This window comes from Bombus impatiens, unplaced genomic scaffold, assembly GCF_000188095.3.
Source record: "Bombus impatiens unplaced genomic scaffold, BIMP_2.2 scf_0321, whole genome shotgun sequence".
Lineage (NCBI taxonomy): Eukaryota > Metazoa > Arthropoda > Insecta > Hymenoptera > Apidae > Bombus > Bombus impatiens.
The window spans coordinates 2,107,326-2,124,562 of NT_176740.1; the positions used below are offsets into that span (position 1 = coordinate 2,107,326).

General features: G+C 40.4%; 3 protein-coding genes across 9 annotated transcripts in view; 1 reads left to right on the top strand and 2 right to left on the bottom strand.

Annotated features, from left to right (window-relative positions):
- LOC100745739 (protein crumbs) overlaps positions 1 to 8,265 on the top strand; it is a 30,159-nt gene extending 21,894 nt beyond the window's left edge. The window contains exons 8-19 of one of the 4 annotated variants that reach the window (XM_033320675.1): positions 1 to 151; positions 552 to 1,016; positions 1,378 to 2,113; positions 2,207 to 2,609; positions 2,835 to 3,290; positions 3,443 to 4,195; positions 4,320 to 5,151; positions 5,265 to 5,634; positions 5,743 to 6,058; positions 6,194 to 6,511; positions 6,592 to 6,687; positions 6,763 to 6,990. In XM_033320675.1, the coding sequence (XP_033176566.1) occupies positions 1 to 151; positions 552 to 1,016; positions 1,378 to 2,113; positions 2,207 to 2,609; positions 2,835 to 3,290; positions 3,443 to 4,195; positions 4,320 to 5,151; positions 5,265 to 5,634; positions 5,743 to 6,058; positions 6,194 to 6,511; positions 6,592 to 6,687; positions 6,763 to 6,990 (5,124 nt within the window). Of the gene's footprint in view, positions 152 to 551; positions 1,017 to 1,377; positions 2,114 to 2,206; positions 2,610 to 2,834; positions 3,291 to 3,442; positions 4,196 to 4,319; positions 5,152 to 5,264; positions 5,635 to 5,723; positions 6,059 to 6,193; positions 6,512 to 6,591; positions 6,688 to 6,762 lie in introns of those variants that run through there. The other 3 variants (XM_033320674.1, XM_024367610.2, XM_033320676.1) reach the window with 3 other exon arrangements.
- LOC100749561 (endonuclease G, mitochondrial) overlaps positions 1 to 10,687 on the bottom strand; it is a 14,802-nt gene extending 4,115 nt beyond the window's left edge. The window contains exons 1-6 of one of the 2 annotated variants that reach the window (XM_033320689.1): positions 10,306 to 10,687; positions 9,923 to 10,116; positions 9,615 to 9,851; positions 9,362 to 9,542; positions 9,173 to 9,284; positions 7,152 to 7,300 (exon numbers count right to left, since the gene is read on the bottom strand). In XM_033320689.1, the coding sequence (XP_033176580.1) occupies positions 9,186 to 9,284; positions 9,362 to 9,542; positions 9,615 to 9,851; positions 9,923 to 10,116; positions 10,306 to 10,569 (975 nt within the window). In that variant the 5' untranslated portion in view covers positions 10,570 to 10,687 and the 3' untranslated portion in view covers positions 7,152 to 7,300; positions 9,173 to 9,185. Of the gene's footprint in view, positions 1 to 7,151; positions 7,301 to 9,172; positions 9,285 to 9,361; positions 9,543 to 9,614; positions 9,852 to 9,922; positions 10,117 to 10,305 lie in introns of those variants that run through there. The other variant, XM_003489437.4, reaches the window with a different exon arrangement.
- A 485-nt stretch (positions 10,688 to 11,172) lies between these two features.
- Positions 11,173 to 17,237, bottom strand: part of LOC100749680 — a 13,034-nt gene continuing 6,969 nt past the window's right edge. The window contains exons 8-16 of one of the 3 annotated variants that reach the window (XM_033320677.1): positions 16,978 to 17,237; positions 15,761 to 16,176; positions 15,468 to 15,680; positions 14,714 to 15,073; positions 14,383 to 14,500; positions 13,893 to 14,305; positions 13,579 to 13,818; positions 13,166 to 13,511; positions 11,173 to 12,693 (exon numbers count right to left, since the gene is read on the bottom strand). In XM_033320677.1, the coding sequence (XP_033176568.1) occupies positions 12,439 to 12,693; positions 13,166 to 13,511; positions 13,579 to 13,818; positions 13,893 to 14,305; positions 14,383 to 14,500; positions 14,714 to 15,073; positions 15,468 to 15,680; positions 15,761 to 16,176; positions 16,978 to 17,237 (2,621 nt within the window). In that variant the 3' untranslated portion in view covers positions 11,173 to 12,438. Of the gene's footprint in view, positions 12,728 to 13,165; positions 13,512 to 13,578; positions 13,819 to 13,892; positions 14,306 to 14,382; positions 14,501 to 14,713; positions 15,074 to 15,467; positions 15,681 to 15,760; positions 16,177 to 16,977 lie in introns of all 3 variants that reach the window. The other 2 variants (XM_033320678.1, XM_033320679.1) reach the window with 2 other exon arrangements.

The following is a 17,237-nucleotide window of genomic DNA, read 5'->3' on the forward strand; positions in this document are numbered from 1 at the left end:
GGCGGTTATTATTGCACCTGCGAGCCAGGATGGACAGGCCCCGAGTGTTCCATCGACGTCGACGAGTGCTCCAGTGATCCCTGTCGTAACGGCGGCATCTGCATCGATCAACAGAATAGCTACTACTGTCAATGTCTTCCAGGATACACTGGTAATCAATTTATTCGCGAACTCTTGCACGACGCTTTGCTTGTCAAATTCTACGATAATACTCGTTTTACCATATACGTAATGCGTGACTGACATTCATCCATTGCCGCTCGAATTTGTTTCATCTACTCTGCATCAAGGATTGGATATTCTAACTACTCGCGCTTATTCCTCCATCAACGAACGAATCATCCGCGAATTATCTCTACGTTATATTTTAATTTTAATTTCGCTATCTAGAGTGGAAAGGATGAATCGAGAATGCAAATAACAGATATTTCTTATTTTCTAAACGACGGAACTTTATCACAAGCGAACGAAATATCTGTTATTTGCTTTTAAATCGTTCTATAAACGGAACATAAATATCGTTTAATAAAACGATATCTTAATGTCACTAGGTAAAAATTGTCAGATCAATGTGGACGAGTGCTTATCACAACCTTGTCAAAACGGCGGTACTTGTATCGATCGAATCAATGGATACATATGCAACTGTACGAAAGACTTCATGGATGAAAATTGCGAACGCGAGTACAATGCGTGCGCGTCAAATCCTTGCCAGAATAATGGGAATTGCACGCTGATACCAAGGTCTCGACGAGAATTCGTTTGCGAGTGCCCTCGCGGCTTTGAAGGCAAGATTTGTGACGTGAATGTGGACGACTGCGTCGATGTGCTATGCCCTGATGGGAAAGTTTGCGTTGATGGTATCGCTGGTTACGAGTGTAAATGTCGCGAGGGTTACAGAGATCCCAATTGTACCCTTATCGTTGACCATTGCGCGACGAAACCTTGTAACAGCGGCACGTGTATCGATCGCGGAGAACAGGGTTTTGAATGCAAATGCAGAGATGGTTTCAAAGGTACGTTTTATTAAACAGAATTTATACAAGATATATTTTATTCAAATTCAATAAGAAGTTTTTGTTGATGTAATTATTTTCCTCAATTTTCATATGTTAAATTGAGAAGTGAAATCTCGAACAAGGATCGATGGCACATTTTGGTCAATGGTCGAATTAATAGCAAAGCACGGTCCTACAGTCCCTGTCGTTCGTTTTAATACACGCGTCGAACACAAGAAACGCGTTAGGAGTTGGGCTCGCGAAACAACCTGGTTTCCCCCAAAAATGTGCCAAATGTGCTCTAGAGCCTTGTTCAAGCTTTCCATTCGAATTTCCGTCGATTAACTTGTAGCCACTAATCGATTACTCAAATTCATAGGAAAATTTTGCGAGGAGGATGTGAACGAATGCGAGGTAGAAGGTAGCTCATTATGTAACAACGGTATTTGCGTGAATACAAATGGCAGCTATAATTGCTTCTGCAGACCGGGATTTTCCGGAGATCACTGCGACATCGACATTGACGAATGCTTATGCGGTCCGTGTAAAAATAACGCTACGTGTATCGATGGTATTAACACGTTCGAGTGTCAGTGTCCAGCTGGTTATTCCGGGAAAACATGCGACGTGGATGTGAACGAATGCGAAAGCAATCCTTGTTTAAACGGGGCAACCTGCGTCGATGAGATCGCTAGTTACATGTGTATTTGTTCACCTGGTTTCCGTGGATTAAACTGTGAGATAAATATCGACGATTGTGAACCATTGCCCTGTTTAAATCATGGCCAATGTATAGACGGTATAAACAATTACACCTGTGACTGTGCCGACACCGGTTTTGAGGGTGTACATTGTGAGAAAAATATCGACGACTGCCGGTCAGGACCCTGTGTGAACGGTGCTCATTGCATAGACGATGTCAAGAATTACAAATGCCAGTGTTACGCCGGCTATACTGGCAAAAATTGCGAAGTCGATATAAACGAATGCGAGAGTTCACCTTGTCAGTATAATGGTACTTGCTTGGAGAGATCTAACATGGAATTGTACAAAAGTGACGCGTTGACGTTACCTTCGATATTCAACCAAGAGTTCAGCTATGCGAATGCGAGTGGGTAAGCATCGTGATACTCGAAGTAAAAGGACAAAGAATAATCAATAATCCGAAGAAAGAAGAACTAATTGTACTTTTAACAATTTATTTTCAGATACGAATGTCTTTGCGTACAAGGTGTTACGGGGAAAAACTGCGAAGTAAATATTAACGAGTGCGATAGTAATCCATGCCAAGCTGGAACCTGCGTAGACCGCATTGGTGGTTACACTTGCGAATGTGACGAGGGATACGAAGGCGATCATTGTCAACACGATATCGACGAGTGTAAAAGATATTCACCCTGCGAGCACGGCGTGTGTACCGATGGAAGAGCTGATTACACCTGCACTTGTGAGCCAGAATACGGTGGTAAAAATTGTTCGGTAGAGCTGATCGGTTGTCAAGGAAATGCTTGTCAAAACGGTGGAACTTGTTGGCCATACCTCGTGGATGAAACGATACATAAATTCAACTGTACCTGCCCGAATGGATATCACGGAGAAATTTGCGACTACGTAAGCATCGTTTATATTTACGTATTTTGACTTGCCATTTCTTTTCTTCCTGCAAATTCACAAGTTGTTTCGATTTCTTAAATTCATCGCTTATCTCACTTGATCACGCTCCTTGTATTGCCTTACGCATGAATACGCGACACAGAAGAAAGTGCGTAAACGTACAGGTCGCAACTTTCTGCTGACTTCCAATTCATACCGTTTCCTTTTGTTTTTTTGTCATAGGTAACGACAATGTCTTTGAACGGCAGCTCATACGTTTTAGTGAATACCACTCGAGACGAAGGATACGACATACAATTTCGCTTTCGAACGACTCTACCAAATGGATTACTGGCCATCGGAAAGGGCTCGACATTTTATATCCTTGAGCTCGTTAATGGCAAGCTAAATTTGCACTCGAGCCTTCTGAACAAATGGGAGGGCGTATTTATCGGCAGTGAATTGAACGACTCCACTTGGCAAAAAGTGTTTGTAGCGATCAACGCTACGCATCTAGTACTCTCGGCTAACGAGGAACAAACGATCTATCCCATTAGTCTAAACGAAGGTTCCAATTCAAATCATACATCTTTCCCGATGACTTATGTCGGCGGTACGACCAATTATCTGCGGCGGTTAACCCATGGCCCATCTTTCTTTGTGGGTTGCACCGAGGATGTAGTCATTAACGGAGAGTGGGTACGTTCGATATCTTCTGATCATAAACGATATACGCAGTCACATTAAAATACATTGAATTTATGGAATTTTAAATTAAGATATTAAATAAGAAATATTTGTCGTACGAGCTTATCAAAATTATGAAAAATTTCCTAATTGTCATAATTCAGGTGTACTCTGGTACCTCATCAAAAACCGTATACATGGAGGACGTTGAGCCAGGATGTCCTCGCGAAGCCCAATGTTCGCCAAATCGTTGTAAAAACGGTGGCCACTGCACGGACAGGTGGCGTGACTTTTCCTGTAAATGTGAGAGACCATATCTTGGTCATACCTGTCAATACAACATGACAGCAGCGACGTTCGGATATGAGAATATCACAAACGGATACGTAACCGTAAAAGTGTCCGATATGGCTAGACGAGCAGTTAGATCGATCGTCGATATTTCCATGTTCATTCGCACGAGACAAGATAGGGGTGATATATTTTATCTAGGAACAGAACCGAATCCACAAACGGATCTTAAACCTCAGGAGAAAACTTATATAGCAGCTCAACTAGAAGGAGGCGAATTACTCGTTAGGATTCAATTTAACGGTTCAGAGGCATACACCGTTGGCGGTGTAAAATTAAACGATGGAAACAATCATCTAATACAAGTAATTAGAAACGTAACATTGGTGCAAGTGAAGATTAACGGTACCGAATATTTCCGGAAAACTATCAGCGCGTCCGGTCAATTGAACGTAACTGTACTATACTTGGGTGGCATGCCACAAGCATCCAGATACATACGGCAAGTTGACAATCGCCAGATAGAAGTACCGCAAGTACCGCAAGTTAACTTCAAAGGAATCATTCAAGACGTTCAAATATCGAATGGCATTGAGACTATGGTCGTCGAATTCTTCCCTCTAAAGGTAACGATACGTTTTTCAATTCGATCTGCGTGATACGATATTACAAAATTTCGCTAAAAATTACATCGCACGTGATAAATTACAGTACAATATTTTAGCGGTAATATAAAAAAATACTTTACAGGCAAACGATATTCCCACCCCAATACAATTTGGTAACGTGACTTTCGATAATGACAAAATTCTTAAGGGTGTGATATCCGACAATGTATGCGTGAGTAGTCCATGCGATCACAATGGAACTTGCCACGTTACGTGGAACGACTTTTGGTGTCAATGTCCACGAGGATATACCGGCAAAACTTGCCAGGAAATGGAATTCTGTCAACTGCAGGACTGTCCTTCTGGATCGAAATGTCAAAATCTAGACGATGGTTACGAGTGCATCGCTAATGCTACTTTTAACGGTGTCACGACTTCTTTCACCTACGTTTATAATCAGGTTGAAGAGAAAAATGTGACCGACTCGACGATCGATACCATTCAGATTACGTATCGATCGAATACCGGTGGCACGTTAATGCATATTGCGCCTCGTATAGGCGATCAGCATTTTACAGTTTCCGTTTACAAGGACAAGGTTACGGTATCTTGGCGCTTGAACTTGCAGAATCAAGGAATACTAACGTTTGGTAAAGCCGAACCTGATGGTAATTGGACGTCTATCGTATTGAGGTTGAGCAATAATTCTATGGAATGCGGATATGCAAATTCCAACGACGAATATGCATCGCACGTTAGCCCGAACTTTAGTTTTCTTTTGTGGTATGATTTATTAATTACCGGAACGGTCACTCTTGGTGGACTCGGCTCTGTTTTATCGAATAAACATAGTTACATAACGATCGGCCCTGGGAAACAGATCCTAGAAAATAAAAGCGGTATTAATGAAAATTCGATAGATTTTACTGAACGTACATTGACCACCGCTTCTCCGCCTTACAATGTAATGTCAGGTAATATATTAGCGTACATAAACATTTTTTAATTATACGCGTAATATTTACGTAATACTTATTATATATTTTTATTTGCATTGTGACTAGAAAATACGTCTTCTATTTTATAGGAGAAGTTTTTAAAGGATGCTTGGGTGAAGTAAGAATTGGTAGTATGCTTTTGCATTACTTCACGTACGAAGAAGTATACCAAAACGCCAATTTTACACCCTTAGAGTACTTAGCATTACAAGAAAATAATTCAACGTATCACGATAGTATTGGCTGTCAACTTTGCTTCGATTCCGATTGCAAAAATGACGGCTACTGTTTTGATAAAGCAAACAGTTACATTTGCGAATGCCCGGCTGGATACGCAAAAGACGATTGTTCCCTTAACATCGACGAATGTATCGATAATAAATGCAAGAATGGAGCAACATGCATCGATGGAATCGCTAATTATACGTGTGTGTGTAATAGCGGCTGGCAGGGATGGTTGTTAGTATATAACATAATCTATTATATCAAATTCCAATACACTCGTTTCTTATCGAAAATCAGAAAAAACTAAATTTACGCTATCTTAGGTGCTTATCTTTATTTCAGATGCGACAGTGACATAAACGAGTGCGTAACCCTTAGCCCTTGTCAGCACGACGGTGTATGTATAAATCTTCCTGGGTATTTCCGTTGCGAATGTCCAGATCAATTTACTGGCGAGAGATGTGAAAACTTTCGTCTAATTACTTGTGAAAATCAACCTTGCAAAAACGGTGGTAGTTGCGCAGATATCGTAAATCCACAAACTAGCGACAACTTCACTTGTACTTGTACGACTGGTTACGAAGGTTCAATCTGTGATACTCCTTATTGCATTGCACGAAAGTGCCAAAACGGCGGTAGATGCGATTACTTGCATCAGGTATATAGCATATCAGGTTTATACAATGAGAATTTTATTCGTCTTATAAAAACGAATACTTTTATTCCCTCATCCTCTATGATTTAATGTATAATTGTTTGTAATATGTAATAATCTATTACTTTAAATTACTAGACACCTCGATGTACTTGTCTACCCGGCTATTCTGGACTGTATTGCGAGATTAATATAGATGACTGCGCGCCAGATGCAGAAGGAAATATACCATGCAAAAACGATGGAAAATGCTACGACGGTGTAGATAGTTTCGTATGTGATTGTAACGACACCGGTTATATAGGACAGGATTGTTCGTTTGATATAGACGAATGTGTACTGTCAACGACCGATTGTGGTCAGGGACGGTGCGAAAATTTACCAGGAACTTACCAGTGCATTTGCGATCCAGGTTATTGCGGATACAATTGCGGAATGATGGATCCTTGTAGAGCGGTACTGTTTCTCGGATAATTTCTCTTAATCGCTACACTGACGATTAGTTTTCTTATATCTCACATTCCTTCCCTTAACAGGATTATTGTCAAAATGGAGGTACGTGCAAATGTGGAGATGACGGCGGTTACAAGTGTCAATGCACACCGGACTATACCGGACAAAACTGTACAGAGGTACATTCTAATATTTTAGAATAATAATTTCTTTCACATACAATTACGAGCGATAAATGTTGTGTTCTATTTTAGACGGAAAACTTTTTGGGTAGTCAAGCGCTCGATATAGCGGTAATCGTTGGTCCTATCGTCGGATGCCTGTTCGTTATTGCAGCAGGTTCTTTAGTTGCATTATTCATGATGGCTAGAAAGAAACGTGCTACTCGAGGAACATACAGTCCAAGCGCTCAAGAATTCAGTAATCCGCGTGTAGAAATGGACAATGTGATGAAGCCACCACCGGAAGAGAGATTAATCTAAGAATTTATTTCGTGACGGTGGAACATAGTATGAATGTTTCGCGTCTCGAAAAATCCTAGTCTGCCGGGAATATGCATCGTTATCGCAGTATTTGTTGTTTAAAGAGAGAAAGGAGTGTTGTTCTCACGGCGAAACTGCTTCCAAACGATCAATGAAAATATACGGGGTTTCATCGCGCGTTTTCTAGTCCATGCTACCATATCACGCAGCTGTCACATTGACATAAGGAGTTGAATGAGCAATTTGGGACATGATAACCGATTTGAAGACATCCGAAAGCGACGCTGAAGATGAAACGTATTAAAACTGCCTGTAAAATTAAAAGTTGATTATAAGGTAGAAGTCAAAATGGGATATACAAGAAAATTATTGAGAAAAGAATTTAAAAAAAGAAAAAGATTTATCGCGAGCAGTGAGATGAGAAATGTACCATAGAATTTATATATTAATCGTGCTGTTGGTTTGAACAAATCATATAGTTATACAAAGTGTACTTAAAACTTCATTAAGTGTCCTTAACTTAAGCAATACTCGGAAGAAGCTCCTAAGAAACGAAACCCGTCCATTTTAGTGCCTAATTGATCCTACTTAAAGCTTTTATTTATAAGCGGTAAATTTAAAGCATCGAAAATGTACATTGCAAAATTGTGTTGAACACAGACGTTACATCGAGATCTCTAAAGCATAATGATATTCATTACTACTGTTTTACTCGTTAAACTTTGGGCAATCATGATACAAATACTGTTAAATATCAATACAGCGTAGTGTTTTTATTATTTGAATCGTCGTGAAGATGCCGGAACTTTGTAAAAATATTGTAAAGCAACGCTGTTCACAGATAGAATCCTTTACGCGATCTTGTTTCCTTTCACGTGTTGTCATAGAAAAAAGGGAGTTCATTAAGAGATCAGGAAATCTATATATGGCTCCTCTTTTTCTACCTCGTTGTTAAAACAAAAAGATGATACGTGGGAGTAGAAGCTATCCAGTTTACTCGCGAGAAAAACTTGGACTTCATTGTTGTAAAGGGTAGTTATCACGCTACGCGTTAATCACTGTACGTGCATTTACTCGCTCGTCAGTATCGACACGTTGTGCTGGTTCAATTTGTACATAGATTAGATACGTTGAAAATATCAATAATGATTCTACCATTAGCATTTTATATTATGAATATAGTATTTAATAATGAATTATTTTGTATGTAATTACTTAATACCACGACCAAAGTAATAGCGAAGAATTTTCTTGTCTATTAAAATATAAACGATACAACCGCAAATAAAAACTGTGTCATCGTTTTTCAATAGCCAAGAATAATTATTCTTTACAGAAATGAGAGTTAACATATTGTTGGTACTATGTTTTTCATATATACTGACCAAGGTGTACTATCCTTTCGTCTTATAGGACCGAGATTAGCAGAAATGTCTATTTATCGTATTGATGTGTGCATCGTAGAAAAAGAATTTTTAATCAGAGAATATGTATTGAAATAATTGCAGAATACTAAGCATGCTTGTTTTAAGCATGTATCGTAGTATCACGATGTGAATGATGTATCCACTATAGTAATCGCTGCATTATACATATAATGTGGTATCAATCAAAAACACAATTATGTGGAGAATTTATACTTGAAATGATAGGAGTAATCACTTTTATTGTAAGTTATGAAGAATAACTTTTGTTCAATGTGTATTATAAAGTGAATATCATTAATGTTTTCTGCAAGACTGAAATTTTGAGTACTAAAAATTACGTGTGCATGCGCTTTTCACGTGAGTACTTATTTTGTGACAACATGCAATATTGTGCATAAATAATTATTACAATTTAAACTAAATGTACAAAAACAATAAAAATTTAAATATTTCAACATAGTATTTATCTTCCCTTTTTATAAAATACATATAGAAAGAGTTCATATACAAGTCATACAAAGTATATTGCTATATGTACATTTGTTATTATATAGGGGATACATAAAAGGTTTAAAATTTTCAGGTACAATTTTTTTTTAAAGAGATGTTTAAGTGATCGGTAAATACATATTATCATTCACTAAAATCTCTTCTATTTTGTAAATATATATTTACTTTCAATTAAATTAATTTCATGTATCTACAAAATTCAGATGAAATAGAATATTCTATCTATTTCAATTTTTGCCTCTTACCTTCGTGTCGTGGTTATCGAATACTTTTTCCATTTATTTTACTTAATTTATCACGTGAGATCTTATCAAAAAATAAAAGTCCAGCAGCCCGTTCTATACTTTCTGGTGGTACCTGTCACGATATATATATCATGATTATTCATATAGGATATATCATAAAATTTTGATTTTGATATATTATTAATTTACCTGGAAATTTGTTAGAGGTACACTGTCATCTATAGGAGTATTTGGCATTACAAATGCTTCCATTTCTAATTTAGAATCATATGTTTCGCCAACAACTATTTTATAAAAATGAGTAGGTACTGCTACGTGATTTGTGCCAATAACTTCATATCGAACATATTTTTTCCCATTAGCCTCTATTCTGTAATCATCATGTATTTAATTGAAATATTTAAAAAAAGAAAATTACACAGAGTAACAAAGTTTTGCTCACTTTGGCAAATATAAAGGACCAGTACAGACATATACATCCTTATAAACTTTGGTTAAATGCCTAACATATTTTTCCAATCTATTCCAAGAATCCCTATTGAAACCCACACCTACTTGCGGTGCCATGTTCGTTAGGAAAAATGTCTGATCTATGTGACTTTGAGCACACTTGTGATTCCCAGCTGCTGCTAAATGTCCACGATCGTATCCACTGCCTTTGTAATCATGATTTTCTGATCTGATTACCAATAAAATTATTAAAACATTAATTAAAAATATTCTATATAGTTTCAAACTCCAAATATTTACCTAAAAAAAGGATGTATACTTGGATCAGGTTTGAATTCACACTTACTACGTGATATCTCCTCATTGGGTTGTAACCTATCTTTATTTAAGTGTTCAAAAACCCAATGAGCTACCCTATTTCTTCTATCATAAGAAAGGACAAAATCTTCGTAAGATCTAACATGATCCAATCCAGGGAAACCATACTTCATAATCTGTAAAAAATGAAAATCATTTTACTTTTACTTTTCCTTTTTTATTCTACAGGATTTCATAAATAAACCGTGAGTAACAGAATAGAAAAAAATAGCATTATCATAACAAGCGGTAAATGTAATAAAGGTAAATTTTTTCATACTGTTTATCTTTACTTATCGAGGTTAAGTATGACTGAAATAACTTACTTCTGATACTCTTGTAGCTGTCGATGACAATTTTGAACCCATATTTGTATCAACTTCCATAGGAACTGCTGCAGAAACAGTTCCAAATAAAGGTAAACCGGGCATTTCTTTGATGTTTACATCCGAAATAATATGACTTCCACTGTTTTTTATATCTGCATTCAAATGTCGTTTCTGTTCTGAAAACTTCCCCAAACACCAACCAGCAAAACCTACGCCAGTTGCAGCACTCAATTTCAATATAATTCGCGTTATTATTGTCATACTTTTAGTCACTATGCCTTTAATAAATAATTCTTTTGTGATTATAACCTCTCACTACTCACGGTACTGTGAAACTAAAATACAACGTGCAACTGACTGTAAATACGTTGATCGCCACATCGCGTCGTATAAATCTCAGTTTTCTTTATTCAATTAGAGAAGACTTTGCAAATAATTTGCAGCAGATTTCTCTATTAACACGATTATTTATATTCTTTAAATATCTATAAATAAAGATATTCTTTGTTGTTAACAAAAGTAAAATAAGTAAAATTTTTATTACTTTGATTTAATTAACAAAAAAATCACCCTGTACATATATATATAGACAAAAAATGGAACAATTTACAATACTAGAAAATTGGATACTTTATATTGCTGGATTACCATGAAAACCAAGTATTATACGTAAAAAATAAATCAGTAATTCATAAATCAATATTAAAATTATGCTATCGTAAGATACCGCAGGAGTGGAAATAGGGAAACAGCCAGTGAACAAATAATATACTTTATTTTGTATATTGATTACAGCCACTTGGCCATGTTACAACCTACCAACAGTAATGTTAAAATTTCAATTTTTTTCCACTTTTTTTTTTATTTTTTTACAATTTCTTTTGGTTTCGTATGTTCGAGCAAGATCTATGGTGGAAGATGAGTGCCGCTTTGCGTCAGTCGTGCGGACCTACTGAGATACAGTGTTCCAAAAATGAAACAAACTTCGTCTATATTTTAATGAGCGAGACTAGATCGACGAGCAGTCTTACGCTTTAAACGAAACATCTTAAAGATATATATATCGAAAACGTTTCACTAGACCGTTTTAAATCTCTTGAAAAAAATCGTTCCGTTAAAAATCTGACAAGCACGCTACAATACGGAACGCGACTCTCGCGTTCTGCAACTTTTTACTCGACTAATCGTTTTCGACGAAAGTACCGGGGCGTACTTTGAAATCGTTTACGAGACGAAGAAGTAGTCTAGACTCGAAATTGTAAACCTAACCTTTCGTATCGTTACGCTAGATTCTATGAAAACAAGTCTGAACTTGTACGTGCTTAAATAGAATTCAAAAAACTTCGATAACTCGAATACTGGAAATTCTAATAACAAAGAAACGGCGATTGTTCTATCGTTTCCTTTCTCCTTCCTGTATCGACCGTTCTTCGAAGGTGGCACATCCCTTTGCATTTAAGAGGAATTTGTTCGTCTTCGACTTCGCAGTTTCCAAAATCGTCTGTCTCTGGACGTATGATGAATAGAAATAGTGTTTTGTGCTTTGGATCCCTTTTCAGGCATATACATCCTTAATAGTCTCGCGGCACGTTCTTCTTGCGATCTATCCGCCGCCTTTCCGCTTAAGAAACTAAACAGCTTCATGCTGCGTCGTTTTATTCTCAATCTGTATAAGAAATTTTTCTCCGTTCTAGAAGAGCTGGTGTCGTTCTGATCTTCCGAATCCTCGTCGAGTTTGCCTGTTTTTCGTTGAATTCCGAACAATTCCATCCGTCTTCTTCGCTCCTGTGTATATCGACGATCCCTCGTGTCTCTGAGTTCCGCCGACAAATATCCTTCCCTCTCTGCTTGTTCGGCTTCGATTCTTTCGGCATTTCTGCTCTCTCTAGTCTCCTCCGCCCTTCGCGCGACCGATTCCAGTTCCTTCAAACGTTCCGCCTCCTTCGAAATATCAGACGACGTAACCTCGGTCGTGCAAGTATCTTCGACGTCCGACAACTTTCTATGAAGATTCACTATCTTTCTCCGGAACTCTTCATCCTCCTGGCTCAATCTGGCGAAGATACGATCCCTGTCATTCCCATCGGAACTCATGCCGACGTTCTTCGACGTCGCCGTTTGAAACCGCTGTCACCACCATCCGACTTGATCCTTCGCGCTTCCAGACGAATCTTCCTCCTCCGGGAGTGGCTCTAACCTTTGCCTGCCCAGGAAACACCGCAGCGAACTGAGACTTCCACTGCCGAGTAACTGATCCATGTTCAGTTCCGACAAATTGCAGTCGTCGTTCTCAGACTCCTGGTCGACCTCCTCCTCCACCGACAGGTTTAGGCCGTAGTTATCTTCGCCAAAAGTAACGACGTTGCCTGAACCGATGGGCGGCGGCTAGGGAAGTCAGGCACAGTTGGGGCTAGTGATTCTTTGCAAACAAAAGGGCAAGCATTGTCATGCAGATGCGTGCGAAGCTTACCAACTAATTTTTGTCTCTTACTAACTGATTTAAATCGTTTACTCTCTCTCTCCCTCTTTCTCTCCCTCTAATTTTATTGCCTCGTTCGATCCCGTTATTTGCTTTAATTGAAACTGAATGAAAATACAAACGGTCTCTTTTTAACCTCCCACGGTTTTAGATCGCAATACGACCATCGACTGTTTTGCGGTATAACGTAAGTGACAAGCTTTTACAAAAGCCGTGAGATCGGCGAAAGAAGCGAAGCTGAAGAGAAAGTAAGAATATCGCGCGCGCGTAATCGATTTTCAATCAGATTCGGCAATCTTTCGTGTCGTTGAATCGGTCGTGTTCCTAGCGATACCTTCGAATGCTATCGTATTACCGTAAAATGGTTTGTATCATTACCGAGCTCGCGGTGAAGCTTTCGTCGTCGGGGCCACCAGAGGTTGGAGTTCCCCAGATATCGTCCCCCGAGGTAGCTCCGGACGTCGTTCCTTCCTCGTCGTTCGGGTCCAACGAGAATTCCGTTCTTTCAGGGGGGACCGGAGATTGAAGAAGGTATCCACCTATGCCTTCGCCGAGTTGTTCCAGTAACGATGATCTCTTACTGACTACGTAACTGCTTGCTCGAGCCGTCCACGCTCTTAAACCCGTAGGTGGAGACTCGGAATCTCGATTGTCATCGTCTGCTTGCTCTTCGAGCTCGTCGTCCTGATCCAAACTGCTCACCGTACCGAATCTTCTTAGAACTCTGAAAATTAACGAAATACCATTATCATCGAACGATCTTTCGAACTTGCTTTCGCGTTAAACTTTACCTGTACGGTGGCTCGCCATCGCAATCAAGGTCGTCTTCGCTCCCATCTTCTGTGTTGCCATCGGCCGGAGTGTAAGATGGGCTGTTCCTTCCTGGGCTATCGTGCAATCCATTTCTAAGTCGATGCCTGGTGCAGAAGTCAGGCGTTGGCGGGACAACTGAGATCTTCGGAGGCAACGGGGAAAACGGATCTCTCGTCAAAGGCGGTGTTGGACAACCCGATCTACAATTGCACGCGCGTCTATCAGTGGACATTTCATTTACTACTTATTTCTATCATTTTGAGTTCTTCAGCAAAATCTATTTTCCTATTACCTGTGACATCGTCTGCAAATGTTGATCGAGCTGGTGGAATTTTCCTTGGAAGATGCGAGGCTGCCATTTTTCTTCGCGTTTACGCTGTTGGACTTGACGGTACTGAGGCTCGCGCTCGAAGCTGTACTCTGTTGCTCTATATCCGAACTCATTATTTCCGTTACAACATCCTCCGCTGTCGTTCGTTCTCGACTCGGCTCGTTGCTGGTTTCTTTCGGGGCACGTGCCGCCAACTCCTCGGCCGTCCATTCCTCGATAGGAACTTCCTCGTTATCCGGTGGAGGAATTTGATGGGAATTGCGCACCCATTGCGCCAGATGATTGTCTCCCGTTGAACTTTTGACGATACTGTCGATACTGTCAACGGAGCGCGATTCCTTTTCCTCGTCCTGTTTCTGCGACTCCCTGGTAGTCTGTCCGAATTGAGAATACGTAAATAATTTGCTCGATTTCGAGTTAATCCTCAACTGCTTATCATTCGTTTACTCACTTGCGAACTTTCCGTAGGCTCCCTAATCGCTGCGTTGGTGAAATTGCTACCGGTGATGGGACTTTCTTCTGGACTGTCCTGACTCGGTGTTCCACCATAGCCTGTATTTACATAGATTCTAAAATATAACGAATTAGTACAGACAAGCGAAACTACCGAACGTTTCGATGTGACGAGCTTGTCGGAGTCTCGTTGAGCTCTGAACATGGTACGTGACGGTAAACCATATCTTTATAGCGTTCCTTTAAAAAACTATTCAAACTGTCCGTGAATTGTACCTATCAGAATTCCTCGAAACTTGCGCATCTCGATGCGAGCAAAGGCTACTTACATCTGTCGCTGAAGAAGATTGTGCCAAACGGCCTTCAGTTCTGGTGTCGGTGCACGCAAAACTAAAACTCGTCGTCGCGGACGACTGTGAGGGCTGCAGCCACCGCTATTCACCTCCACGTGACCGTTCTCCGAGCTTCCGGAAGGATTGATAGCGATTTGCAGTCGAAATTCAGTGGGTCTTTTGCGGACGGTGAAACAAGCCTCGGCGATGTTCGATAGTCGTAGAGGCTCTTCGGTTACGAATAGAACGCGATCTCGGGAAACCCGAGCGAATACGAGAAGGTCGGTGAGAAGTAAGGCCCATGAGGGTTGCAGTCGTGCTCGACCCTCCACTTTTGCGAGCGCACCGCCGAATAACCTGCAAAGATGCACGTAATCTTTTATACGATGCCAGAGCCACTTTCAGGCTGTGGTTACGTGTATTGACGAATATACTACAACAATGAGGTATAATAGTTACAAAAGGTATTTTTTATTTATCATAATATCAAATTCCTGTAGTCGTATGAAAATACTACTAGATGGTTTGATATACTTCAATCTACTTGATTGATATATGAATGCCATAACAAATGATAAATAATAAACGCACCGTGTGTATATAGATTCTGACGAATATACGTATACATTTGGTTTCTTATTCTTTACTTATCTTCAGGCGTATCGTTCGTCAGAGCGACGGTACTTCGAAACATTTAACCACTGTAACCACAGCCTCATTCTGATCTTTTCGATACTTTTTCAAGACGCACCATTGTCTACCGGGCATGGCCAACGTGAACGGTTTGCATCTCGCGAAAACCAGTCGAGATTCAACTTCTTGCAGACTGAGCAAAGGTCTACCGGTATCGCGCGGTGGTTCCATCACACCGGCGTTAGCCGTCGCTTCTCTGTATCCCTGAGATAGATCTCTGGCTTGCTGGCAATTCCTTGGCGATGCCAGACCCAACAGTCTCGTCATCTCTCTAAGGACATTTCGAACGAATACACGACGTATAGCGAGCAAGATTTCAAGCATACGAGGATTTATGAATTTGAAACGAACCTGTAATGCTCCAGAGGCAAGAGCAAGACACCCGTCAAATCGGGTCGTCTCTTGTGCGGTACAGCAGGCTCGCAGACGAGCTTCGCGAATGCCGTGTTTCGTCTAAGGGCGACCAACAGGCAACACGCGCGTTGTAACCCGCTTAAGTATCTTCTATAGGCAGCGGTGATTCTTGGAACTCTACACAAGTAACTCTCGACTCCGCCACCTTCGTCTCGAATTTCCTCGGAGATCTTGAGCAACTCGTCGAGATTTTGGAAGAGGATCAAGTAATCCGCCGCGGAGAGAACATCGCGTCTCTCGGCTAAAGGCGCCAGAAAACGCGTTTGACCGCTTTTCAGGATTCCCCAGTACCGTGTTTCACGCACGGACAACTCCTCCTCCGGTGGTGCATCCGGGGCGAGGTTTGGAAACACCTGAACGCGTTCAATCGCAAAAGCCGTGGCATTCGTTCGATTTTAAACGAGGAAAAGGTTTGCAATTGTGCGGCATCGCATGCAGACAATTTTTACGTAAATCTATCGTTGTTCTCGGTTCATGCTCTGCAAGCGGATTCTATGTATCTCCATTCGGATTGTTCAGACGACGCAACGCAAGACGTGTCTTAGCATTAAGGGGATAGGGATGAAATAAATAAATAAAATACGAGAAATGCTTTTAAACAGAACTTGTTGAGCAACAAAAAAAAGAAAGACAACCGTTCAAGTTACATAATAAAACATAACTGTATCATAACTTAACCGTGTCCACCGACAAAGGAAACGGACACGCGCTATACATTACGCGTTCGCAGCAAAATACAAGATAGTCACGGAAATGAATGTACACGAGTATCGCGCGACATGGCGTGCAACGTGAAACATAAAAATAAGCTCGAAAGAAAATGCAGCCCGCTGCGGCTTGCGAGAACTTGGTTCAAGGAGTAGGTAACATCCGATCGATTCGAATTCAAAGCGAATTTTCAATTCGATACAACTTATTAAACTAGCACGCAAAACATTTTGATCAACGCTACTCTGCGATTTCAACAAAGTCCATTAATCTAGTCGAAACCGCGAATGGAAGAATGATATGAAAAGTAAAAGTAAGTCAAGCGAAATCACGAGCAACCAAAGCCTTTTCGACCGCGCATATCCGAGCAAATCGTCCTCCGATCATTCGAACGAAACAACTTCGATACGAGTTTGCTATGTTCAGACTAGGACGCCTGTACCGACCTCGGCGTTAAACGCAACCGCATGATGTCCGCCACCGATCGATTGCTGCAGACTAACGTTCATCGAGTTAGGCCGGTGCATCGACGAATGAACGTTCCCCTTACGATAAACTTCCAAAATCAGTTGATTCGTGGCCGCCTGGATCAGTCCAAGAATCTCTTCCCGTGATCGCGTCACTACGTTCGTCATATCGACGAAGACTACGTGATCACCTGGCCTCAGACCGGATCGTTCCGCCGGGCTGCCAGGGTCCACGCGTT